Below are 26,906 nucleotides of genomic sequence, written 5' to 3' on the forward strand. Positions count from 1 at the left end.
ACACCTGAGTTATGCTTGCTGGGTTTTCTCTCCCAATAAAGGGACCCTTCATTCTATCTGTGCCATCACGTGTTTAAGATTCACTCAAGACCTATCTCCTCTAGAAAGCCTTCCCCACAAATCCATCCCATGCTGTGAACTGAAAGCTGGATGCTCTCTCCCACTCTTGTCCTCCCAATTTCAAATCCACACAATTTGGCTCCATTATGAATAAACAAATAGCCCAGGGGACCATCGATATTTAGGATAAGGTTCTAAGAATGACATTCTTCCAATATAAGCCAATTTGTAAAGGCATTTTTAAAAGGAAGGTTTGCTCAGAAAACCCAAGGGCTGGGTGCTACGGATGGCCCATGAATGTCTATGGCACGTGGGCTGCAGTTCTGCCCTTCTCTCTCCTCTCTAGCTGCATGGTTTCCCATCTCTGCTTGTTGATGTATATCTGATTCCTTCTGATTGTCTGTCCAGCCGCTTCCCTCATTCCATTGTGGCAGAGCTGCTCGCGCATCACGTGATTTTTCAGATTCAGCTTGCACGTTGGAGTCGCCAATTCTCCCTGGAGAAGGATTCTGATTGGCTGAGCCAGGCATCTGAATTGGTTCCCATAAATCAGTGTGACGAGGAGAGCAGGGTCACATATTATGTAATTCTGTACGGCTATGGGAGAGGGAACATGATACTAACAATAACCATCAATACAATCAGCACTTAGTACATTCTAAGTACTTTCAGACATTGTTGCATTTAATCCTCACAAAACGCTTGTGACATAGGTAATGCTATTATTCTAGTTTTACGAATCAGAAAACCACTGCACAGAGAGGTGAAACAACTTATTTGGCACTACACAGCTGGCCAGTGGCTGAGTCAGGAAGGGAAGCAGGCAGCATGATTCTGGAATCTGTGTCTCTAATCATGACTCAACATTGCTTGTCTTAAACAGGCATTGCTAGGATACCACATCTTCATCTTTTTTATCCTTCTTGGTACCTATGCATTGGGCACTGAATGCCTGTTCAGTGATTTTTTTTTCTTTTTCTTTTTTGAGACAGGGTCTTTCTCTGTCACCCAGGCTGGAGGGCAATGGTGTGATCACAACTCACTGCAGCCTCAACTTCCCGGGCTCAAGCCATCCTCCCATCTCAGCCTCCCGAGTAGCTGGGACTGCAGGTGCATACCACCACGCCTAGCTAATTCTTTATTTTTATTTTTTGTAGAGATGGGATTGTGCCATGTTGCCCAGGCTGGTCTCGAACTCCTGGGCTCAAGCCATCTGCCTGCCTCAGCCTCCCGAAGTGTTGGGATTTCAGGCGTGAGTGACCATGCTGGGCCTAGTCAATGAATTGTTCGCTGAATGAATGGATGCCTGAGTGAATGAGAGAACACACAGAAGCATGCATAGTCTACAGGAAGTTTGGAATGGGCAATTGTGACGTGGGTCCTTTTTGGAGAGGAGTGAAGATGGCAGTCCCAGCTACTTAGGAGGCTGAGATGGGAGGATGGCTTGAGCCCGGGAAGTTGAGGCTGCAGTGAGTTGTGATCACACCATTGGCCTCCAGGCTGGGTGACAGAGTAAGACCCTGTCTCAAAAAAGAAAAAGAAGCTTCTTCCTGCTGTAGCTTGCTGGAGAGTTAACATGCACATGTTCAAAGCGCTGTCTTTCCCCATCTCCCTTTTTTTTTTTTGCTCAGACAAGAGTGAGAATGGTGAGGCATATCAGAGAAAGAAGGCGGCAGCCACTGGCCTTCCAGAGGGTCCTGCTGTCCCTGTGCCTTCTCGAGGGAATCTGGCACAGCCCGGCGGCAGCAGCTGGAGGAGGATCGCACTGCTCATCTTGGCCATCACTATACACAACGTTCCAGGTGAGGTCTTGCCCGTGAGCGTGACAGCCACTGCCTGAAGGTAAAGCCGTTTGTCAGCACAATTGTCTGGCTGGAAAAGGGGAATGGGCAATTGTGACGTGGGTCCTTTTTGGAGAGGAGTGAAGGTGGCAGTACAAATCTTTCTTGACTTTATTTTTTGATCATCATAGATAGATCATCATATGTGAAAACTTCCCATTCCGGTTAGTTTAAACAACTTCTACTTCCTTTTTTGTTTACATATTCGTTACCAAGTTATTTGGAGCATAAATTCATAACTGTTACATGATTGCTGTGGAGGGTATCTTTTATAAATACTGGATATCTCTGGTTCTGCTTAATGCTATTTGAAAATATAGTTGACCCTTGAACAACACAGATCTGAACTACGTGAGTTCACTTACGCTCAGATTTTCTTCCGCCTCTGCCCCCCTGAGAGAGCAAGACCAACCCCTCCTCTTCCTCCTCTTCCTCAGCCGACTCAGTGTGAAGAGGATGAGGATGAGACCTTTATGATGACTCACTTCCACTTAATGAATAGAAAATATATGTTATCTTTCTTATGAATTCCTTAATAACATTTTTTCTTGAGATTGCTATATTGTAAGAATACAGTTTATAATACATATAACATACACAATATGTACTAATTGACTATGTTATTGGTAAGACTTCTGGTCAACAGCAGGTTATTCATAGTTAAGTTTTGGGGAAGCCAAAAACTCTATGCAGATTTTCTACTGCGCAGGGAACCAGCATTCCTAACGTCCGCATTGTTCGAGGGTCAAGTCTATTGAGTTCAGTATAATTTGGCACTGATAATTGCCTTACCTGCCTTCTTTATGTGGGCATCTTTCTGAAATGTTCTTACCAATTCTTTCCTATTTAGCATTTTAGAGTAATTTCTTTTATGTCTTTTTTTTTTTTTTAAGACAGAGTCTTGCTCTGTCCCCGAGGCTGGAGTGCAGTGGAGCGATCTTGGCTTACTGCAACCTCTGCCTCCTGGGTTCAAGTGATTCTCCTGCCACAGCCTCTTGAGTAGCTGGGATTACAGGTGTGCACCACCATGCCTGGCTAATTTTTTGTATTTTTAGTAGAGATGGGGTTTCACCATGTTGGCCAGGCTGGTCTTGAACTCCTGACCTCAGGTCATCCACCTGCCTCGGCCCCTCAAAGTGTTGGGACTACAGGCGTGAGCTACCACGCTGGCCTGTTTTATGTCTTTAGATGTATTTTAATTGGAAAAAAGGACATATTAATGCCTTATTTCAAAAACAATGAATGTTTCTTTTAGAGCAACTAGAAAACATGATTAAGCATAAGAAATGATAAAGATATTTTTAAAAATAAATAAACTGAGGGAACCTGAGCAATTTGGGATGCATTTTGAAATTCCATCTCTCTCACTTCCTAACGAGGTTATCTTGACGAATTGCTTGAACTCCCTGAACCTTGGTTTTCTCATCTAAGAAATGGGGATAATGCCACAAGTGGCTTGCTTAGAGAATTAAATGAGATGCTAAATATACATACAGCTTTCAGTACAGTGCTTGGGACTTACGAGCACTTGAAAAATGGGAGCCATTGTTGGCATCGATGATACTCCTGCTGCCTTTTCAGCCATGATTTCCTCGATCTTGAGATCTTAAACATGCTGACCCACCTTTTGTTGTTTGGGAACTCGAGTTTGAGCAATAATCTTCCCCAGGGAGCATCCTTGGGTGATACATTTTCTGAGTCCTTGCAGAGTTCATGGTGCCAATCTGTTACTCTAATACAGGAGCAAGAACTTGGCTGGGCAAAGCTTTCTAGTCATGACATTTTTCTCTACAAAGCTTCTGCAGATGTTGATCCCTTGTCTTCTGGCTTTAGTATTGTAGAAGCAAAAAGCATGGCCAAAGTGAGTCTGTTCCTCTGTATAACTTGATATTGTTTTGCTTGCACAATGAAGACTTTTTTTGGTCGTCTTTAAAGAGTGAAAATTCTAATACATATTATATATTCTAGTATATATTAAATCTGCCTAAAGCACTATGTGTTTAATTACTTTTTAAGCTCAGATATTTCTCTAGATAAGAAGCACATTCCTCTGTTATTTCTATCCTAATCTTAGGAATGTCTATCATACGATCATAGGTAGGCCAGTTTTCCCAACATTTTCATCAGTTTATGTGTCTCCCTCATTCCCCTCTTGACCCTTTTCTTTGAGTTATGAATAAGCTTTTTTTAGTTGGTTTTCCAATTTTTTTTTTTTTTTAATGAGACAGAGTCTCGCTCTGTCGCCCAGGCTGGAGTGCAGTGGTGCAGTCTCAGCTCACTTCAATCTCCACTTCCCGGTTCAAGCAATTCTCCTGCCTCGGCCTCCCGAGTAGCTGGGATTAAAGATGTGTGCCATCATGCCCAGCTAATTTTTGTATTTTTCGAAGAGACGGGGTTTCACCATGTTGGCCAGGCTGGTCTTAAACTCCCGGCCTCAAGTGATTAGCCCACCTCAGCCTCTGGAAGTGCTGGGATTACGGGCATGAGCCACAGCATCTGACCCTGTTGGTTTTCTACATCTTGGTATTCAGTATGTCTTGAGATAAAGATGGGGTCTTATATGGACCTCACTGCACAAAGATGGCCAAAGTGGGTTAGCCTTGGTGGAAGACCCTGCTCATGCCCACCCCGTATCTTAAAGAGGTCAATGAAAGACCCCTTGGTCCCCTGCAGAGGACTACTTAGGAGCCCTGACAGCCACTTGTAGCCTGTTAAGTGCTAATAGTTAGAGAAGAGAGGTTACCTGTTTTTCATTCATAATAGTAGCTGTCTTTCTGCCATTTATGACCCCTTCTTTAACCAATTGAGCAAGAGTAAAGATCTGCCCAGTGGGTTTAGTGTTAAATAAGGTAACTACACTGAGGTGTATTATGGCAACTATTTCTCTGAAGAACAAAAATGTGGCCTAAGGTCCAGACTTTATAGCAATGGAATGAGTATCCAACTTTCCTCTAATGGACCCTTTTATATACCACACCTGCCACTGTACTTGGGTGATTCATTATGCTCAGCTGGAATTATTTCCTGGCTCATCCCAATAGAAGGCCAGGATGGTTCAGAGTTTACTTTCTCAAATGTTTGTTGACTCCAGTGACAACTTGGAATAAAGCCAGAAACAGGAGGAAGACGTGTGGAATGACAGCAATATTTGATGATCCTAAATGAGCATAAATTAAAATCTTACTTCTTCCCTGACAGGAGACCCTATTCTGTGTCTTTGGAGTTTCCAAGTCTAAGTTCAGCCTTTGTCACTTTTATGGTGATGCAAAAGTATTTTTTCAAATAAGGATTGAGGCCAGGCGCAGTGGCTCATGCCTGTAATCCCAGCACTTTGGGAAGCCAAGGTGGGCGGATCACTTGAGTCAGGAGTTTGAGACCAGCCTGGCCAACATGGCGAAACCCCGTCTCTACTAAAAATACAAAAATTAGCTGGGAGTGGTGGCGCATGCCTGTAATCCCAGCTACTTGGGAGGCAGAGGCAGGAGAATCACTTGAACCCAGGAGGCAGAGGTTGCAGTGAGCCAAGATCATGCCACTGCACTCCAGCCTGGGTGACAAAGCAAGGCTCTGTCTCAAAAAAAAAAAAAAAAAGAGAGAGATTCATTGTTTTGAAAGATGGATTCTCTTATCTCCACACTCCATCCTGGGTGACACAGCGAGACTCCGTCTCAAAAATAGTAGTAAAATAAAAAATAAATTGAAATGAGGATTGAGTGCCTTCCAGGAATCTCAACTGAGTTAGATTTCACCAGAAGCATGGTGGTAATAGTCACTGGTTTCAGTAAACTGGAGGACAGCTGGCTTGACTGGATGGAGAGGTTTGAAGGGACATCTCTTTCCCAGTCTTGTCTTTTATTTATTATATTTGAGTATTGTATTCCATGTACTTGGGTTATATCAGTACTAAAACAGACCAAGATCTCTGGCCTTCTATAACCAATATTATAGCAAGGTGAGATGGTCGATGAACATCATCATAATGAATGAATTTTATATTGTGTTAGAAGGTGGTTAGTGATTTAAAAAAAGAAAAAGTTCAACAGGGCAGAGGAGATGGTAGAGTGTTAGAGGAAGAAATTGCCATTTTAAATAGAGTAGGTAGGGAGGGGCTCCTTGAGATGTCCTTGCATTTGAGTCAGTCATGCAGATCTCTGGGAAAGAGTGAGTGTTTTAGGCAGAGGGAACAGCCAGTGCAAAGGCCCTGAGGCAAGAGCATGTCTGGCCCCCACAAGGAGTAGCCAAGAGTCCACTGTGGCCACAGCAGGGTGAGCAGCAGGGAGAGAAGTACAAGGTGAGGGCAGGGCTGTCAGCCCCTCCTTTAGATGGAACTTGGAGGCATAAGAATGTTTGTTTTTGCTCTGTGTGTGATGAGCCATTGCAGGGTTTTGAAGAGGGTGTGTATGACTTGACTTGAGCTTTGAAAGTTTGTTTCTCCTTAGATACTGAATTGAGATGGGACTTAGGAGAGGTAAGGATGGAAGCAGGGAGGCCTATGTAGAGGCCACTGCAGACTCCAGATCAAAGATGATAGTGGTGCAGACCAAGGTGGTAGTGCTGGAGGTGGTGAGAAGGGATCCCTTCCTGGGTCCCGATTGAAGGTGGAGCCAATGGGATTTGCCGATGGATTGGATGTGGGATATGAGAGAAAGCGAGGAGCCAGGAGGGACCCGGAGGTTTCAGGGCTGCCCAGCCGCAGGGATGGAATTGCCATCAACTGAGACGAGGAAGGCTGCAGCTCCAGGGGCTTTAGGGGGACTATCAGGAATTCGTTTTTTGATTGTGAGGTTTGATTGCCATTAGACATTCAAATGGAGATACTGACTAGACAGCTGGATACATGAGTTTGGAGTTGGCTTGCAAAGTCTAGCTAGAGTTATAGATTTGTGAATCGTTGGCACATGAATGTTTTTTGTTTTTTTGTTTTTTGTTTTTGAGACAGAGTCTGCCCTGATGCCCAGGCTGGAGTGCAGTGGCGCAATTTTGGCTCACTGCAACCTCCACCTCCTGGGTTCAAGAGGTTCTCCTGCCTTGGCCTCTCAAGTGGTTGGGACTACAGGCGCATGCCACGACACCTGGCTACTTTTTGTATTTTTGGTTGAGGCAAGATTTTGCCATATTGGTCAGGCTGGTCTTGAACTCCTGGTCTCAAGTGATCCACCTGCCTTGGCCTCCCAAAGTGCTGGGATTACAGGCGTGAGCCACTGAGCCTGGCCCCTTGGCACATGAATGTTACTTAAACCCCTGACACTGGATGAAGCCACCAAGGGTCTAACTACAAATAGATGTGTCTCCAAAGACCCACTGTGGCTCATTCCTCAAGTCTTCAGCTCCTACTCCTGTCTAAAGAGAAGTGAACTCCCTCACCATCACTGTCAAGCAGCTTCATGTCTTTGATGAGGACCATTTTAAGAGCCTGTTTGGAGCCAACTTACCTTTGAAAAGGTCTCTTCTTTAACACTATCCTTTATAGTGTATTAAAAATTTAACTAGAGCTTTGACATTCCCTGAGACTCTGGGTTTTTAAGACAGACTTTTCACAATGACTAAATGGAGAATTGATTTTTTTTTTAAGTTTTTTGTCTTTGCTATTTCAGTTTTGTATGTCCTGAGGATGACATTTTGCTAAAAAAAAAATTTTTTTTTAGAGTAGAAGGAAAATGGAAGGCCTGTTAATAGTAGCCTATCTCCCGGAGGTATCCAGGGTGTGAGGCCACACCCGAAGGCATATGCACACGTCTGGGGCTCTTGGGTTAATATTTAATACGCATGTGCAAGGTCAAATAGTTCTTAAGCTTCTGTGGTTCACAGTTGTCCTGTGAATCTGATAAGAGCTATACACCATCTCACAAGAGGATGTTGTACACATGTCTTAGTCTGTTCAGGCTGCCATTACAAAATGCCATACAATGGGTAGCTTAGAAACAACAGAAATTTATTTCTCGCAGTTCTGGAAGCTGGAAGCCTGAGATCGGGCTGCCAGCATGGTCGTGGTCAGGTTCTGGTGAGGGTCCTTCTCCGGGTTGCAGGTGACTGTCTTCTCGTTGTATCCTCACATGGTGGAAAGAGGGCACTCTCTGGAGTCTCATTTCATGAGGTTGTTAATCCCATTCATAAGAGCTCCATCTCACGACCTAATCACTTCCCCAAGTCCCCACCTCCTAATACCATCCATTCCCTAAGTCCCCACCATCCTAATAACAATACCGTTGGGGATTAGGTTTCCAAATATGAATTCTGGGGAGACATAAACCTTGAGACCACAGCCACACACAATATTTTATAGACAATTCTGGGTGTTTAGACTTTATGGAGTCTATCCACAACCCTAGAACAGGAAAGAACCCCTCCCCAGGCCGGGCGCGGTGGCTCACGGCCTGTAATCCCAGCACTTCGGGAGGCTGAGGCAGGCAGATCATGAGGTCAGGAGATAGAAACCATCCTGGCCAACATGATGAAACCCCGTCTCTACTAAAAATACAAAAATTAGCTGGGCGTGGTGGCACGTGCCTGTAATCCCAGCTACTTGGGAGGCTGAGGCAGGAGAATCACTTGAACCCAGGAGGCAGAGGTTGCAGTGAGCCGAGATCGCACGATGGCACTCCAGCCTGGAGGCAAAGCAAGACTCCGTCTCAGAAAAAAAACAAAACAAAAACAAAAAACCCTCCCCTTTAGAGGACAAAGAAAAGTACAGTTGTGCAATTGAAATGTCTTAGGAAGAAATGGTAATGACTGATGCAGGCCAGCAGATGCAGGCAGGCGCAGTAAAAAGAGCAGTAAAAGGCAGACTCCAGAAACAGAGTGCAGACACCACCCGCCTCCTTCTAAGCTACTTCCGTGACGTCTGCCTGGGTGCATCTGTGGAGGTGGTCTAGGGCGTTCGTGTCTGCTGCAGAAGGACACCCTGAGGAAACAACATGTTTTTTCAGAAAACCAACCCGAGACTGCAGCCTTTTGAGCATACTGTCTCTTGAAGTGCTTTCCATGCAGTATCATACAGATTGAAGCGCTCTGAGCCTTCCAAAGATTCCTGGCCCTTCTGTTTTTGAATGGAATTAAAAATCACCTAGCAATTGAGTTCCTACTAAGCACTTATCATGAGTAACTTATGGTCTCAACAGTGAACTGCACCATTGCTTTGTATGGGAGAAAGTTAAATTGGAAGCTTAAAGAGATTCTAGGGGTTATCACATTCAAACATTCATTCATTTGAAAATTTAGGGGATTGTGGTAAATTATTGTTATGGCTCCTTCTAGCCTTAGCATTGGATGATAACTGTGAAGAATCATAGAAATATTTATTATTAATTTCATTTATTTAACAAAGTTAATCACTCCTTCCTTTGTGATGTCTTGCTGTATCCTTTATCTTCTGTTACCATAATTATCACTCTGACTTACAATTACCTGTTTGTGTGTTTTATTTATTTATTTTTAATTTTTGTCAGTAACATAGGTATGTATATTTATGGGGCCATGAAATACATATGCACGTGCGTGCACACACACACACACACATAGTTTTTTGAGACAAGATCTCTCTCTGTCACTCAGGCTGGAGTGCAGTGGTGTGATCATGGCTCACTGCGGCCTCAACCTTGGGCTCAGTTGATCCTCCCACCTCAGCCTCCTGAGTAGCTGGGACTACAGGTGCATACCACCACACCCAGCTAATTTCTTTTTTTTTTTTTTTGTATTTTTTGTAGAGACAGGGTTTTGCCATGTTGCCTAGGCTAGTCTCGAACTCCTGGGCTCAACAGATTCTCCCGCCTTAGCCTCCCAAAGTGCTAGGATTACAGGTGTGAGTCACCTCGCCTGGCCTGCATGAAATATTTTGATACAGGTATGTAATGTATAACCCATCAACTTAAGCATTTATCCTCTGTGTTACCAACAATCCAGTTATACTTGTAGTTATTTTAAAATGTATAATTATTATATTATTGACTATAGCCACCCTGTTGTGCTATCAACTACTAGGTCTGACTCATCTATTTTTTTTGTACCTATTAACCATCTCTACTTTCCCCCCACTCCCCGACTGCCATTCTCAGCCTCTGGTAAACATCCTTCTCCTCTCTATCTCCATGAGTTCAATTGTTTTAATTTTTAGCTCCCATGAATAAGTGAGAACATGAGAAGTTTGTCTTTCCATGCCTGGCTTAGTTCACTTCACATAATAACCTCCAGTTCCATCCATGTTGTTGCAAATGACAGGATCTCATTCATTTATGTGGCTGAATAATACGCCGTTGTGTGTATGTACCATATTTTCTTTATTCATTCAACTCTTGATGGATGCAATTACCTGTATTTAAACATGTTTATTTGCCCCTGAGAGATGGAGCTTCTTGCAAGAAGTTCTATACTGCATTCTTTTTTGGGGGCCCAATGTTATAACACACACTGAAGCTTTGATGTATTCAATATGTATTATATACTTGAGCACCTAGAAGAACTGGTGCATTGGGTACCTGCCCTCCATTCTAAGAGAGGAGGGGCTGTTTGAGAGTTAGGTGTCCTAATTTTTTATTTTTTATTTTTTGAGACGGAGTCTTGCTCTGTCACTCAGGCTGGAGTGCAGTGGTGCCATCTCAGCTCACTGCAAGCTCCGTCTCCCAGGTTCACACCATTCTCCTGCCTCAGCCTCCCCAGTAGCTGGGACTACAGGTGCCCACCACCACGCCTGGCTAATTTTTTTGTATTTTTAGTAGAGACGAGGTTTCACCGTGTTAGCCAGGATGGTCCTGATCTCCTGACCTTGTGATCTGCCCGCCTCAGCCTCCCAGAGTGCTAGGATTACAGGCATGAGCCACTGCGCCCAGCCAATTTTCTTTCTTTTTGAGATGGAGTCTTGCTGTTGTCACCCAGGGTGGAGTGCAGTGGCGCGATCTCAGCTCACTGCAACCTCCGCCTCCTAGGTTCAAGCTTCTCCTGCCTCAGCCTCCTGAGTAGCTGGGATTACAGGCACCCACCACCACGCCAGCTAATTTTTGTACTTTTAGTAGAGGCGGGGTTTTGCCATGTTAGCCAGGCTGGTCTCAAACTCCTGACCTCAGGTGATCCACCCACCTTGGCTTCCCAGAGTGCTGGGATTACAGGTGTGAGCCACCACTCCCAGTCACCTAATTTTCTTTCTACATTGTCCAGGTGGGCCAAGGGAGGACATTGACTCATGTGGGTCCTGATGATACATTGGCAGACTCTTGCTGCCTTTTGTGTTTGAAATTATTTTAAAGGTCCAGAGAAGAAGAGGGTAGGTGAATTCCATGCTTTTCATTTTCCTCTCAATAGTATCAAGAGCCAAGTTTGTTTTGCTGGTTGTTGCTATGACATAGAGGCCTGGGGACCACTGTTTGTGTTGCTAGAGCAGCACAAGAGTTGGTTTTGGTCATGTGGCCTGTCCTCATTGCCAGCTCCTGATAATGGCTTTCAAAGAAATGCTTGGGATTTTAATCCAAAGTGATTTTTTGTTTCAGGGAACAAGAACCCAAATTTAGACATGAAAATGTTCACAGTGGTTGGTTATTCCTGGGTGATAGGATTGCAGATGACTTTTATTTTCTTCCTGTTTTTGTGAGATTTATAACTAAGCTTTCCTGTAGTAAATATTTATGACTTGCGATCAGATAAAAATGCTTTTTTGGAAAGGTGAAATTCTTGCTTTTTTTAAGCTTGCCACATTAAACGTTAATGTCTGCAGCACCACGTTGGCGTGGTTCTCACTCCAGATGCATCAGGCTCAGTTCATCAAGGAGTTACCATCACCTAACCACCTCAACACCTCAACCCTCAACTCATGCACAGAAGTAGAGAGATGTTATTCCTTTATACTAGAGATCATCTTACTGGGGTTGTTTTAATATTTAGACAAGTTAGAAGCAGAATGAAGGACTGCCTTGGTTTTCTTTGGCTGGTGTAACCAATTATCACAAACTTAGTGGCTTAAAACAATCCAGATTTATTCTCCTGCAGTTCTGGAGGCCAGAAGTCTGACATCAGTTTCACTGTGATAAAGTCAAGGGGTTGGAAGGGCCGTGTTCTTGCCGGGGGCTCTAGGGGATAATCCATTCCTGGCCTCTTCCAGCTTCTGCAGGCTGCAGGCATTCCTTGGCTTGTGGCCACATCACTCCAATCAGTACCTCCATGATCACTTTCTCTTCTGTGCCAAATCTCCCTCTACCTTTTTATAAAGATTCTTGTGGTTGCATTGAGGGACCACCCAGATTATCCAGGATAATCATATCTGAAAAATCTCCTTTGTCATGAAAGGTAACATTCACAGGTTTCGGGAATGAGGACCTGGATATATTTGGAGCCATCATTTGGCCAACCACAGAGACCAAAGGTATCTTCTGAATGCAGGCCAGAGATTCTTAGCTTGAGTTCAGAAATGTCTTCAGCAGCCAGCATTCCTTTATAAGTCTAAGCCTGGCTCTTATGGAGTCTTAGTCTCACCCTAGGACTCCCAAGGGCTGTCAGCTGTGTCATCCTTATTTCCCATCACTGGCTTTCTGTGTTTGAGCCTCTGAAGAATTCCTAAGTCTTAATGAGCCCATTCAGCAACTTACTCCCTTGGTCCTTCATCAAGTGAGAGTTTTGGGGTGTTAGTAAAAGATGACGTAATATTTACTTAGCTTATACATGTGCAGTGGGGATGGCAGGGAATGGCGGGGAGTGCTGCCGTCCATATCTCATGGGCCCTTTTCCCTTGCCTGCCTCCACTGCTATCGTAACTCCATGTTATCCCTCAGTTCTTCGTGATGAGCCAATTCACAGTGACAGACATTTGTGGCTTGTGATTATAGCTGACATTCTTTTTCTCAAGGTCAGTGGCGTATTTAAATGGTTACTGACCCCACTCCATCTCACACATGATCTGTCGCTCGATCTCTCTCTTTCTCAAGCAACTTTATTGTGTGGCATTTTCTCATCCCCACGCTCACTGGTAGTTAGGAGGTCTGTCAGTTACACTTCCACACTGAGGAAAGAGTCCCTGTTAACTTTTTTAAAAGAATGAGATATGATTCACATACCATAAAATTCACCCTTTTAAAGTTCACAATTCAAGGCCAGGCACAGTGGCTCATGCCTGTAATCCCAGCATTTTGGGAAACTGAGGTGGGCGGATCGCTTGAGCCCAGAAGTTGGAGACCATCCTGGGCAACATGACGAGACCCCCATCTCTACGAAAAATTAAAAAACTAGCCAGGTGTGGTGGTGCACGCTTGTGGTCCCAGCTACTTGGAAGGCTAGGGTGGGAGGATTGCTTGAACCCTGGAGGTCAAGGCTGCAGTGAGCTGTGGTTGTGCCACTGCACTCCAGCCAAGGTGACAGAGCAAGACCTTGTCTCAAAAAAAAAAAAAAAAAGGAAAGAAAAATAAATTTCACAATTCAGTGGTTTTAGTATATCTGAAAGGTTGTGCAACCACCATCACTATCTTTTTAATTTTTAATTTTAATTTTTTTCTTCCAGTAGAGACAAGGGTGTTGCTGTGTTGGCCAGGGTGGCCTCGAACTCCTGGCCTCAAGAGAACCTCCTGCTTCAGCCTCCCATAGTGCTGAGATTATAGGTGTAAGCCACTGTACCCAACCTACCACTATTCCTGAATACTCTCATCACCCTGTAAAGAAACCCCACACTCTTTGAGCAGTGCCTCTGAGGAAAAAAAGAAACTGCATGCTCATTAGCAGTCGCTCCCCATTCCTCCCTCACTCCAGCCCCTGCACTAATCTACTTTGTCTCTACAATTTCCCTAACCGGGACTGACTTTCATTTAAATGGTATCATGTAATATGTATGTTTTTGTGTCTGGTTTCTTTCACTTGGCATGATGCTTCCAAGTTTCGTTGATGTTGTAGCATGTATCAGTAAGTCTTTCTTTTTCTGGCCAGATAATATTCTGTTCTATGGATACACCGTGTTTTGTTTACCGTTTCATCACTTGATGGACATTTGGATTGTTTTTACTTTTTTGGGTGTTGTAAGTAATGTTGCTATGTGTGTTTATGTCTTTGTATGGACCTGTGTTCTCTTGGGTACATACCTTGGAGTAGAATTGCTGGGTCATATGGAAACCTTTGAACTCTTTGAAGCCAGTTCTTTTTGTTAAGCTCCTTCCCATTCATTCCATCCAGCAGAGTCCTTTGACACAAAGGGATAATCTCTGTCCCACCTACCATGGCACTTGCTTGGGGTGTCTATGAGTCCTGCTTTTTTTTTTTTTTTTTTTGAGCAATATACATTTTTATAGTACATTTTTAAAAAATCTAGTGAATTTTCCTTCAAGTCAATAGACAGGGGAAAAATAAAGTTGTTTTTTGAGCCCTGCTTTCCAACGAGGTGTCAGTTGCTGTGGATTTTGATTTTGTGTGGAATATGGAGGATCTATTGGAATGCTGAAAAGTCTGCGGACAGCTGCAGGTGGCCAGGGAGGCCGCTGCTGCTGCCATTGGTGATGTGAGCCTGGACCTTCAGCTTGCCCTAGTGCAGTCTCCCCGTGCTGCAAAGGGTGGCTTTGGAGGGGCAGCAGTGCGAGACCAGGGCCCCAACTTGCAAGAAGGAGCTACTAGCCATGAGAAAGAACATATTGATTTTTCATTTTCCTGGGGTAAAGACTGAGCAGAAAATTCTACTATTAGATACAGACCTTTCCAGGAGAAACCGTGATGCAACAGCTTCTACTTCACATTGCTCTGCTTCCGGAAACTGGAGGGGCCTTCTCAGTAGCCGGCGACCCAGGCTCAGTTAATGAGGAAGCAGAACGCCACACAAAGGCATGCATCATTGACCGTAATAAAATATACCAATAGTACTAAAGGCTGCCACTTACGGGGGCCTTTCAAGGTTCCAGACGCTGTATAAAGTGCACCACATACATGATTTAGATATTTGCGTCCCTGTTGTACATTTTAGAAACTGAGACCTAGAAAGTTTAAAGATCAAGCCCAAGACCAGGCATGGTGGCTCACACCTGTAATTTCAGCACTTTAGGAGGCCAAAGCAGGTGGATCGCTTGAACCTGGGAGTTCAAGACCAGCCTGGGCAATGTGGGGAAACCACATCTCTACAAAAAATACAAAAATTAGTGGGGTATGGTGGCGCGTGATTGCAGTCACAGCTACTCGGGAGGCTGAGGCAGGAGAATCGCTTGAGCCTGGGATGTGGAGGCTGCAGAAAACTGAGATCGTGCCGCTGCACTCCAGCCTGGGTAACAGAGCGAGACCCTGTCTCAAAAAAAAAAAAAAAAAAAAAAAGCCCGAGGCCACACAAGCAATGATGGGTACAGCTTGACTCACACTCTGTCTCCGTGTGTTTTGTCTCACTGGTGAGCTCTGTGTTTCTTTTCTTCCCGTGGATCACACTGTTTTTCAGAGAGAGTTAACAGAGAAGTTCAGGAAATGCTTCTTGCTTTTTTTAAGCTTGCCACATTAAATGTTAATGTCTGCAGCACCACGTTGGCGTAGTTCTCACTCCAGATGCATCGGGCTCAGTTCAGCAAGGAGACTTGGGCAGGGAAACCTGGGCAGCAAGCCTCACCGTACACAGGGCCCACTGCTGTGGATGCTCTAGGAGATGTGTAAAATGAATGCCTGTGAGGCCCCTGCACACCTATCACCACCACTGATGCGCCAGGACCCAAGCAGGTGGTCGCCCACAGGCATAGGGCAAGCACAAACTTTAGAGCAGAAAGGCCAAGACTTGGATCCTGGAGCCACCAAATGCTTTACTAGGTAGGTAACCTTAGGTGAGATCATGGGAGTCTTAGCTTTCCCAGCTGTAAAATGCAGATAATAGCTACTTGGCAGTTCATTATTGAGACGACAGTAGTAGCAACAAGCAGGGCCACCTACTGTGTTATCTGCTATTCAGAGTGTATCGTTGGGAGGCCGAGGCATGCAGATCACTTGAACTCAGGAGTTCGAGACCAGCCTGGGCAAAGTGGCAGAACCCCGTCTCTACAAAAAATACAAAAATTAGCTGGGTGTGGTGGCGCGTGCCTATAGTCCCAGCTACTCAGGAGGCTGAGGCAGGAAAATCACTTGAGCCCAGGAGGTAGAGGCTGCAGTGAGCTGTGCTTGTGCCACTGCACTCCAGCCTGGGTGACAGAGCAAGACCTGTCTCAATTAAAAAATAAAGAGTATTGTGGTTCCTGGAACACAGCAGGACCTGGAAAACATTAATTCCCCTCCACCTCCTCCTGCTCCCCCAAGCTCTACCACCCACCTACTTTTGCCTTCACCTTGCTTTGATCCTCAAAAATTGTCTGGTTCTGGTTGTGGAGGTCTTAAATGGGGACGTCACAGATGGCTTTAGTTTTCATCTCCAACAGGTTACATTTGAAGATGCTTCTCATTTACTGCAGGAGTTTGAAAACATTGTAATATTCTCCTTTAATTATCAGTATCTCAGTGGGAAGCCTGACATTATAATTAGCACAGGCTCCTACATGGGATGACATTTTGCTCAACATATCATGTTCCTGGTGTGCACTGAGGCAGAAGCCGGTGGCACACTTCTAAATGACGCTGTTGGATTTGAGCATGAGAGTTGGCACCAACGCCCAGAGGGCAAAATCGCAACTCTGGGAATCCTCCGTGATCCCAAATAAAAGTGGCAGGGAAACTTTTAGACGTTCTGTCATCTCCTGCACAGGCGACAGACGCGCAGATGCCTGAGCCCTGCTTTCTGACCTTCAGATCAAGGAAGCTACAGCCAGAGTGAAAGTCTAATGCTGCGCTAGGATTAGGGTTAAAATCAAGACTCATTTCCACGTCGATTGTATTATGCCATCCTCCTACCTATTATGTAAATTAAAGAGAAAACTAAAGCAAGAGAATTTGAATACATTTTTGTATTAGGAAGCAAAGTTTCCAGTAACTTCCAGTTGTCTTTCTCCCATGGCCAGGTATTGACTAGAACATGGTTTAATACAATCTTTTATTTTATTTTATTGTTTTGTTTATGGAGATGGAGTCTCACTCTGTGGCCCAGGCTGGAGTGCAGTGGTGCAATGTCAGCTCACTGCAACCTCCGCCTCCCAGGTTCAAGCTATTCTCCTGCCTTAGCCTTCTCAATAGCTGGAATTACAGGCGTGTATCACCACGCCCAGGTAATTTTTGTACTTTAGGTAGAGACGGGGTTTCACCATATTGGCCAGGCTGGTCTCAAACTCATGACCTCAGGTGATCCACCCGCCTTGGCTTCCCAAAGTGCTGGGATTATAGGTGTGAACCACCATGCCCAGCCTAGTAAGATCTTTTAGACTTGCTCTGTCCAATTCCATAGTCCCTGGCCACCTGTAGTTCTCTAAATTTACATGAGTTAAAGTGGAATAAAATGCAAACTTTAGCTCCTTAGCATGACTTAGCCACACGTCAAATACTTGTATCTAGTGGCTACTGTGTTGGACAACACAAGACGTAGAATGCTTCCATGATCACAGGAAGTTCTACTGGATGACACTGCACTAGACCCTTAGCAAAAAAAAGTAACTTCACAAATTGTTTGTTGTGTAGTGCCTACCCAAGGTTGCCTTGGGAGGAGTTCCATTTCTGGAAGACAGTGTAAGAGAGCTGTTCTCAGTCATGGGGTATGTCCTACATATATTGTGAATAAAATAATTTAAATGTCAGCCTTTTCACATTGTTTCTGATAAATTAAGGATGCTGCAGAGTCATCCTGAGATACCATTCTCTTGCTCCTGTTGGTTCTGAGTTTTTTTCTTATTTCCTGAGTTGGGGACTGAAGTGGGTTGCGAGTTGTGCCGGGACTTCTGTAGCAGGCTCAAGAGTATCACGATGTCTGATGTCGGGGGATGGAAGGAGCTGCACAAGGGCTTAAGTAGTAGCTCACCATCTTGTCCTCTGGTGTTATGTGTTATCTGCCAGTAGACACCCTCTCCTCACCCCAGCCCAAGCCAACATCATTGGTCTATGTCAGCTTAGCCCCTCTCACAGAACAGCCTCCTGTGACTTAACTCAGGTTTGAAAGAAAGGATGTTAACCGTCAGATGAAAATCACCGGAGTCTTTATTGTCAGCTTTCTGCTAGAGCCATTGTCCTGTTCATCCCCCAATGCCTCTAGATAAAACTTTTAGAATACACTGCCTGGAAAAGCTTTGCCTCCCTGTGGGAATGACAGACATTGACCCTGTAGACCTTTTTTTATTCTTTGGCTGCTAGGAAGCACAGCACTTCATTTGCTGCTTTGTGATAAGGATGAAGTGCATTCTTAAGGTCTGAATATCTGAATATCTGAATTCTTCTTCCATGTTATAACCTATTGTTGTACTGCACTTTAATCCATTTCAAAAGAGGATGGTTATTAATTAATCGCCACAAGTGATTTCATTCCTGTGTTGCCAGTTTTCTTCATTTTGTTTCCTGGCCGCAGACTATATTTCTAAACCAGATGCAGTGCCTGAAAAGTATTTTTATTTGATTATAATGGAGACTGGAAACCAGGCGAGAGGGAATAAAGTAATCTATTTGTAGCTTGACAGTGGTCTTGATTAAGGTCTTGATTGACAAGGGCTTGATTTATTTTTGCTTCACTGTAAAGAAAATTGTAGCTTTTCTAAGATTTTTGTTTCTTAAAATACCTGGCTACTTTGCAAGCAGGATGGACCACCAAGGAGCCATCTCATCTGCTGATGAGTCTCCCTCCTCTGTTGAGGTGGCCCCATTTTTCCCAAAGCCCCAGCAAATAACAGGTTTAATTAATTGATCACGTTTCAGTTGCATACCTTATAATGGTCCCAGCTTATTCATATTCATATATGCGAATTTTAGTGCACATTAATTATGTATTTAATAAGTCCCTGTTTCTTTTGTCTCCATTCCCTTGATAGCTGTTATGGTGTGGAGTTGAAAATAATTAAAATGTTTCTAGTTTTCTGCAAATAACCATTAACCAAGGTTGGATTCTGAAATCAAAATTCCATTTTCTTTTTCTTTCTCTGGTTAAATACAGTGGGTGAAATGACACCTAAATGTACTTCTAGGTCTATTCCTTGCTCTGTTGTTTGTCCCACTTTTCAGGGTGGTAATTGCCAGCTGAGTTCTCCATTTGGCATGGATGTGTCATGACTTGACTTAAACAAAATGTATTACTTTTGGCTGTCATCTTCTCCTTGACACGGAGATAAATTCAGAGGCGATGAGTTCAGCATGGCGGTTTGGGAGAGGATAGAAAAAAATAGGTTGTTCTCCACATAATATTCGAGGGGGTAGAAGTCTGCAAAATCAGTGTGTGTGTGAAGCCCCTAGGGGGCTCGTGACGAATCCAAGCTCCCAATAACACCTAGACTTCCAAGCCATTTCAGACCACCATTTCTTCAGTGGTTCAGCTCTTTGGAGAATAGACAAGTGTGTGGCTGCATGTTTTGGGTATTACCTGCCCTAAGGGACAGCACCACATCCTTATTCACGGCTCATCCTAATTGTTGCTTTGTCTACTAATGCAGTAGTTAGTAGCCACAGGGATTATACGCTCGATCCCATTTCATTTTGTCTTATATCTTGTACCAATGTTTGTCGTATGCCAACATCTTGCAGTTTACTAGAGCATGGTAACTTCCCCTATTCTCCAACCTCCTTCTCCTCCTCTTCTTCCTACTACTACTATTACTACTTATTTTTCATAGTTCTATTGGCGTCTTTAAGAATGGCAATTAATCTTTGCAGCCCATCTGCGTGACTTAAGCTCTACTCTCAGCCATGGAGACTGTTGCTTCCACAGCTTCAGCAACACAGAGATTGTAAATGGAAATCAAATGAGGGCTCAAAAATGAATTCAGATGCTTCTTCTTAATAATTCTCTTTAAGAGAGAATGAACAAGGAGAAGAATCTCAAACTGATCTGTTTTGTTGATGGGCTACTGAAAAAATTTAATTAGAAATGAACTCAAAGCTCATGGATGAAATAAAGTTTGGAAATTGCATTTTTACGATAGCAATTTAGATCATCCACATTTTCCAGAATCAATGGTAAGTAAGCATTGGGAGTCAGAATCTATAATTCCTATCTTATTTTGAAAATCACCAAGTAGGTGATTGTAAGAATGACTTCTCCAAGTTGTGATATCACTGGCTTCACCAGGAGATAAATAATTCCAGCTCCACCCTCTGCTTCACAGGTGATTTGAGGATAAAATAAGGTCATGGACACGAGCCTGCTTGAGAAATAAAGGTACCAGATAAATAGCAGTTATCCTGACTGTTGGATGCAGCAGTTATAAGCACTGTTTGTCAGCTCCTTCCACTTCCAAATTCCATTTCCTTTCAGCTGCAGAGCCTTGCACTCATCAGCTCTCTTCTCTCCGTCTTATTAAAGTTCAGAGCTGTCATTCCCAGAGAGTTTGTTCATTTACTTCTCTTCTCTATATTCTCAGAAATTCTTTCTGTCTCAGAGATGTTAGGGAAGAGGTTGGGGCATGCTGATGGGAGAAAAAAAAAAAATCTCTGAATCCTGTTTGCAGGTGCAAACAGTCTTCTTAAATGTCAACATAGCAATACAGGCATTTTCCCTCATTCTCTTTTAATCAAACACTTTCCTCCAGGCTCCTCATTTTTCTACAAAAATCACTAAGTCCCAGTGACGTTCTAGATTTCCTTCTCTGTGCCCTGTTCTCAAGGGTCAGCCTCCTCTTCACACTAGAGCCACGTTGGGCTTTCCTGTTGGGAGTGGGGATGTGGGAGAAGTCACCTGATAGACTGAGTCAGTGCCCCCATGGAGCCGACAGGGGAATAAGCCAATGGGTTGAGTGTGGAGAGGTGGAATTTCAGGCACTAAGGAACTCAGAGGAGTGCCAGGGTATGCATGGGGTTTGATGAAGATATTTGGGGCCACGTACCTTCCCATGGGCTCCTTGGGCTCTACCTTGCGAGGGACCAATTGCTCTGCCCTGATTTGTTTAGTCCTAAAAGACTCAGGATAAGCACTGGGTTTTGCCTCCTGCTAGTTCCAAAGTGTGCCCTGTTGCTTAGAGACGGGATGGTGCCTGGAGTGAAGATAAGGTTGTCAAGGAAACCAAGCCACAAATTCCCTTGTTTTTGTTCAGGTTGCTGGACAGAAGAGTAAAGGATTTTTGCTCTGACAGTTGGAAGAAAGTATTTTCTTTTCTGTGTGTGTGTTTTACCAAGTTGATGTGTTATCCAAGACACAGCCGAGTTAGTACCCAGGTTGACAAACGGTGTTGAGTTTTGCATGGCTACCTTCCTCTTAATTCTGGTGTTCCTGATTTAGGAAAAAAAAATACACAGTCATCTTCAAGGGATTCTTTGTTGAAGCTTCAAATGATCACATCTGCTCTATGCTAGCATATCAGTGGACAGAAGAATTGGAGGGGGTGATATCCAGGAATGGTACTTGAAATGCTCCCTCCCAGTGGGGAGTTTAAGTTTTTCATTTATCAGTGGTAGCAATTTTAGCTCCTGATGCTGGAAGCCTGTTGGGAGCTTGAGGAATCACATGTGTGTGCATGTGTGCATGTATGCATTTCCTCGTGGCCTCATACCTTCTGTGAGTCTGTCTCCTCTCCTCTCTCCTTCCTGCCTGCATATTCATCATGAGTAGCATCACAGGTTTTCTGAAGCCCACTGACCTGTTTCTCTTCCCCATTCCCTGACTCTGCACCGATCCCCTGCTCCCCTAGGTCAACTTCCTGAACACACTCAGTTCTGTTCCTTTACTGAGTCCGGGGGCATTTCAGCTGAGTGGGGGGCTCAAAACACACCTTTGAGGGGAACAAGGTGGCTACACTAGTGACATGGAGAAAACTGCATCAGGAGCAGAGAGGAGGGGACATTAACTGGGTAGGGGTGTGAGTGCCATGGGGGCCCATGAGGATGGGGACACCAGGGTGGTTTATACAGTAGAAGAGACAAGGGATTTTAACAGATGGGAAGGGGAAAGAGAGGAGGGACCCGGATCTGTCCGGAACCCCAGACATGTACTTTGGTTGGCCCTCTGAGCATGTCTGCCCTAATTCGGCATGTTTGTTTTCTTCTCAGCATCCTCCCTTTCCCTCTGCCTCTAAGTTAAAGTCCTGAACTTCTGCCCAGCTGCCCTTGAGCTGGAAGCCCCATAGTTGTCTTAGCTCTTCCCTGTGCCTCATTCTCCATAGCTAGTTGGTCACCAAATCCCATTGATCACCGGCTCCCATCTCCCCCACCTCTAGTTCCCATCTCCCTTTTCCAGCCCCACTGCTTTGTGAGGGGGCCTTTTTTTTTTGAGACAGAGGCTCGCTCTGTCTCCCAGCTGGACTGCAGTGAGGCAATCATGGCTCACTGCAACCTCCACCTCCTGGACCCAAGTGATCCTCCTGCTGCCTCAGCTTCCTGAGTAGCTGGGACCACAGGTGTGCCCAGCAAACCATTTCATTTATTTGTTGTGTGGAGACAGGGTTTTGCCATGTTGCCCAGCCTGGTGTCAAACTCTTGTGCTCAAGTGATCCTCCCACCTCGGCCTCTCAAAGTGCTGGGATTACAGGTGTGAGCCGCCGTACCTGGCTGAGGCCCATTTTCTTTGTTGCTTCGTTTTCTCCTCATCCATCTGCTCTGCACTGTGTTACCAAACCTAACTTTTGAAAATAGAAATTTGCTTTCACGCCAGTCTTCATCTTACATGAGAAAGAAAAATATAAATGTCTTTAATCTCCCCATACACAACCCCCAGTCACTACTCTCCGATGCTTGACACCTGTGAGTTTCATCAAATCTGTGGGTGCAGAGCCCACCAGGGTGGGAGCCTTTGGAGGAGACAGTGGAGCGGTGTCAGAGAGCAGTGACAGCACAGGTCCTGCTCCAGCAGCACCTGGACTAGGGTGGGGCCATATGGTGTCCTGGAAACGTGGCACACATCCTCCACCTTGCAGCGTGTCCACCTCCCCGGGGGCACCCATGGCCCCACAGGGGAGAAAACCCCCAGACTCAGGCTGCGGAGACTCCTCTCAAACAGGAACTCAGCTCACCAGGCTGGAATAGTCTTTTAGGGTCCTTAGTTAAGCACACAGGCTCTGGGGTCTATTGATCTAAGTTCAAATCCCAGTGGCCCCTCCACTTAATAGCCGTGTGCTTGAGACAAGTACCCCTCTCTGTGTCTCCATTTCACTCCTATTGTGGCCATTAATTCTCCAGTATTAGGGCCAACTGCCTGATATTCTAACAGAAGGGACAGGACCATAGACCAGTCCCAATCCTTACATTTATTGTAGACTATAAAATGGGAAAAAGTGTCTATCACAGCCGAAGAATCAGAGGTGACATTTTAAAGCACTTTGGAGCTGAAACATCATAGAACCCACAGATTCCTAATGGAAAATCCTCCCAAGCTACTCTGCAGCTCACCTCACTGAGGACTGAATGACAAGAGAGTGAGTTTAAGGATGTATACGAGTCTCCTTTTGCTGCTGTAACAAATGATCACAAACTTAGTGGCTTAAAATAACACGGATTTATTATCTTGTAGTTCTAGAGGTCAGAAGCCCAAAGTGAAGGTCAAGGTATCAGCAGGACTGCATTGCTTTCTGGAAGCTCTAGGAGAGAATCAATTTCTTCGCCTTTTCCGACTTCCCATGGCTGCCTGCCTTTCCTGGCTCATGGTCCCCTTTTCCCCTGCAATGCCCAATTGAATCTTTCTTGCATTGCATTACTCTATTGCTAACTCTCCTACCTTCCTTTTCATTTTAAGGACCCTTATGATTACAGTGGGATCCTCCAGATAATCCAGGATAACTTCTCTCAGGGTCAGCTGGTTAGCCACCTTAACGCCTTCTGCAACCCCAGTTTTCCCTGCCATGCCACACGGCATATTCAGATTCTCGAGATTAGGACATAGACATTTTAGGAGGTCACTAATTTCCTACCATAGCATGTATTATTTTATTTTGGCACAGTTGTGGCCAGAGGACCACTATCAGAGACCTGAATGGATGGGACCACTTTGGCAGCTAACAGAAATCCATGTATCACTGCCCAGTGTGTCTTCCTTGCCCACGTGAAGCCTCAAAGCAGCGTTGCCGTTCGTCTGCCTGATTGGGAAAGAAACTCTATTTCCCTCTTGCTTTATTACAGTTCTCTCTTCTATGGACTTGGGCACCTGCCCCACAGTAACCTGGCCAGGGGTCTGTCTGCGAATGCCTGTGCTACAGTGTATTCAGTCTTTCCTCATCATCATGGAAGATAGTCTTATGCTAACTTCCCCAGTCTCCATGGGAACCTCCTCTTCAGTGCATTTAAAGACAGTTATTCCTTCCCTGGTTGAGGGATCTGTATCCAAGGGTGAGAATGAGATGGCTGAAGGCAATAGCATTTTTCCTTCATATCAAACTCATGTTTTCCATGCACCCCTGTTGGTCCCTTCCCAAAGCCTTCCTGGTGTCCCCCCACCTGGGGTAGAGGAGTAGGCCACTTAGATGGAGAATAGGCCCACATATTCTTTTTTCTTTTAATAACAGCTTTATGAAAATGTAACTCACACAGCCTACAATTCACCCATTTGAAGTGTACAATTTAATGATTTTTAGAATATTCACAAAATTGTGCAACCACCACTATAAATTTTAGAACATTTTCATTACCCCAAAAGAAACCCCTACCCGTTAGCAATTATCCTCCATTTCCCTCCAGCTCCTCCCCCACAAACCTAGGCAACCACTCATCTACTTTTGTCTCTATGAATTTGGCTATTCTGAACATTTCATATAAATGAAATCATATAGTATGTGGCCTGTTGTATCTGACTGCTTTTAATTAGCACAGTGTTTTTAAAATTCATCCATGTATCAGTACTTCATTTCCTTTTGTTGTCAAATAATATTCTATTATATCTCTATACCATATTTTGTTCATCCATTCATCAGTTAATAAGCATTTGGGTTATATCTACTGTTGGACTCTTATGAATAGTGCTGCTCTGTACTTTCATGTACAAGTTTTTGTATAACTGCATTTTCATTTCTCTTGGGTCTAAACTTAGTAGTGGAATTGCTGGGTCATTTGGTAACTCCATATTTGCCCTTTTGAGGAAAATGTAAGACTGTTTTCCAAAGTGATGCACCATTTTTCATTCCTATCAGCAATGTAGGAGGGTTCCGTTTCTCTACATCTTCACCAACACTTGTTATTATCTGCATTTTTTATTATAGCTATCCTAGTGGTTGTAAGTGGTAGTTCTTTGTGGTTTTGATTTGCATTTCCCTGATGACTAATAGCAGTGAGCATTCTTCACGTGTTTATCACACCTTGTTTTAAGTTAAGTGTCCACAATAGCAGTTCTTACTTTGGGGGTTACGATCACCATGTATATCCAATCAAGCTTAAGGAATCTTTCTCTAACTTCCTGTGATACACATAATTATGATATATTATATAAAATGTCAGGAAGTTTATAAACTGCCTGGATCTATGGACTCCTGATTTTAACCCTTTTCTAAAGGGTCTCCCTTGTTCTGAAAGAAAGTATAGTTCCAGTTAGCTTAGAAAAAATCAGGTTTTAATAAGCCCTTCCCTAAAGGAAATCCAGCTGTGTTAGTCCATTCTCACATTGCTGTAAATAACTACCTGAGACCGGGTAATTTATAAGGAAAAGAGGTTTAATTGGCTCACAGTTCCACAGGCTGTACAGGAATCATGGCTGAGGAAGCCTCAGAAAACTTAAAATCATGGTGAAAGGTGAAGAGGAAGGAGGCACATCTTACATGGCCAGAGAAAGAGGAAGAGAGTGAAGGGGGAGGTGCTACACACTTTTAAACAACCAGGTCTCATGAGAACATATTCACTATCATGATAACAGCAAGGGGGAAGTCCACCCTCGTGATCCAGTCACCTCTCACCAGGCCTCTCCTCCAACACTGGGGATTACAGTTTGATATGGGATTTGGGTGGGGACACAAATCCAAGCCATATCATTCCATCCCTGGCCCCTCCCAAATCTCATGTCCTTCTCACATTTTAAAATACAATTGTGCCTTCCCAACAGTCCCCAAAGTCTTAACTCATTCCAGCTTTAACTCAAAAGTCCACAGTACAAATTCTCATCTGAGACAAGGCAAGTGACTTCCACCTATGAGCCTGTAAAATCAAACCCAGTCAGTTACTTCTAAGATACAGTGATGGTACAGGCATTGGCTAAATACTCCCCATTCCAAAAGGGAGAAATCAGCCAAAACAAAGGGGCAAATCCAAAACCCAGCAGGGCAGTCATTAAATCTTAAAGCTCCAAAATAATCTCTAACTCCATGTCTCACATCCAGTCCACACTGATGCAAGGGGTGGAATCCCAGGGCCTTGGACATCTCCGCCCCTTTGGCTCTGCGCGGTACAGCCTCATGGCTGCTTTTCCAGGCTCATGTTGAGTGCCTGTGGCTTTTCCAGGCACATGGTGGAAGTTGTCAGTGGATCTACCCTTCTGGGATTGGAAGAACAGTGACCTCTTCTCACAGCTCTACTAGGCAGTGCCCTAGTGGGAACTCTGTATGGGGGTTCAAATGCCACACTCTCCTCTGCACTGCCCTAGTTGAGGTTCTCCATGAGGGCTCCACCCCTGCAGCACACTTCTGCCTGTATATCCAGGCATTTCCATACATCCTCTGAAATCTAGGTTGAGGCTCCCAAGCTTCAGCTCTTGCCTTCTGAACACCCAAAAGCTTACCACCACGTGGAAGCCACCAAGGTTTATGGCTTGCACCCTCTGGAACAGTGGCCTGAGATGTATCTGGGGCCCTTTTAGCCATACCTGGAACTGGAGTGGCTGGGATGCAGGGAGCAGTGTCCCAATGTTGTGCAGGGCAACAGGGCCCTGAGTCTGGCCTGCAAAACCATTCTTCCCTCCTAGGCCTCCAGGCCTATGATGGAAGGGGCTTCCACAAAGGTCTCTGAAATGCCTTTGAGGCATTTTCCCTGTTGTCCTGGCTATTAACATTCGGCCCCTCTTTACTTATGTATATTTCTGCAGCTGGCTTGAACTTTTCCCTAGAAAATGGGTTTTTCTTTTCTACTGCATGG

The 26,906-nt window shown here is 44.5% G+C and overlaps 1 protein-coding gene across 6 annotated transcripts in view; it reads left to right on the plus strand.

Annotated features, from left to right (window-relative positions):
- SLC39A11 (solute carrier family 39 member 11) overlaps positions 1-26,906 on the plus strand; it is a 532,470-nt gene that overhangs the window by 326,999 nt on the left and 178,565 nt on the right. For all 6 annotated transcript variants that reach the window (XM_063706128.1, XM_063706129.1, XM_063706130.1 and 3 more), the window contains one exon: positions 1,692-1,862. In XM_063706128.1, coding sequence (XP_063562198.1) covers positions 1,692-1,862 — 171 coding nt within the window. The remainder of the gene's footprint in view (positions 1-1,691; positions 1,863-26,906) is intronic.

Source organism: Gorilla gorilla, chromosome 4 (assembly GCF_029281585.2).
Source record: "Gorilla gorilla gorilla isolate KB3781 chromosome 4, NHGRI_mGorGor1-v2.1_pri, whole genome shotgun sequence".
Classification (NCBI taxonomy): Eukaryota; Metazoa; Chordata; class Mammalia; order Primates; family Hominidae; genus Gorilla; species Gorilla gorilla.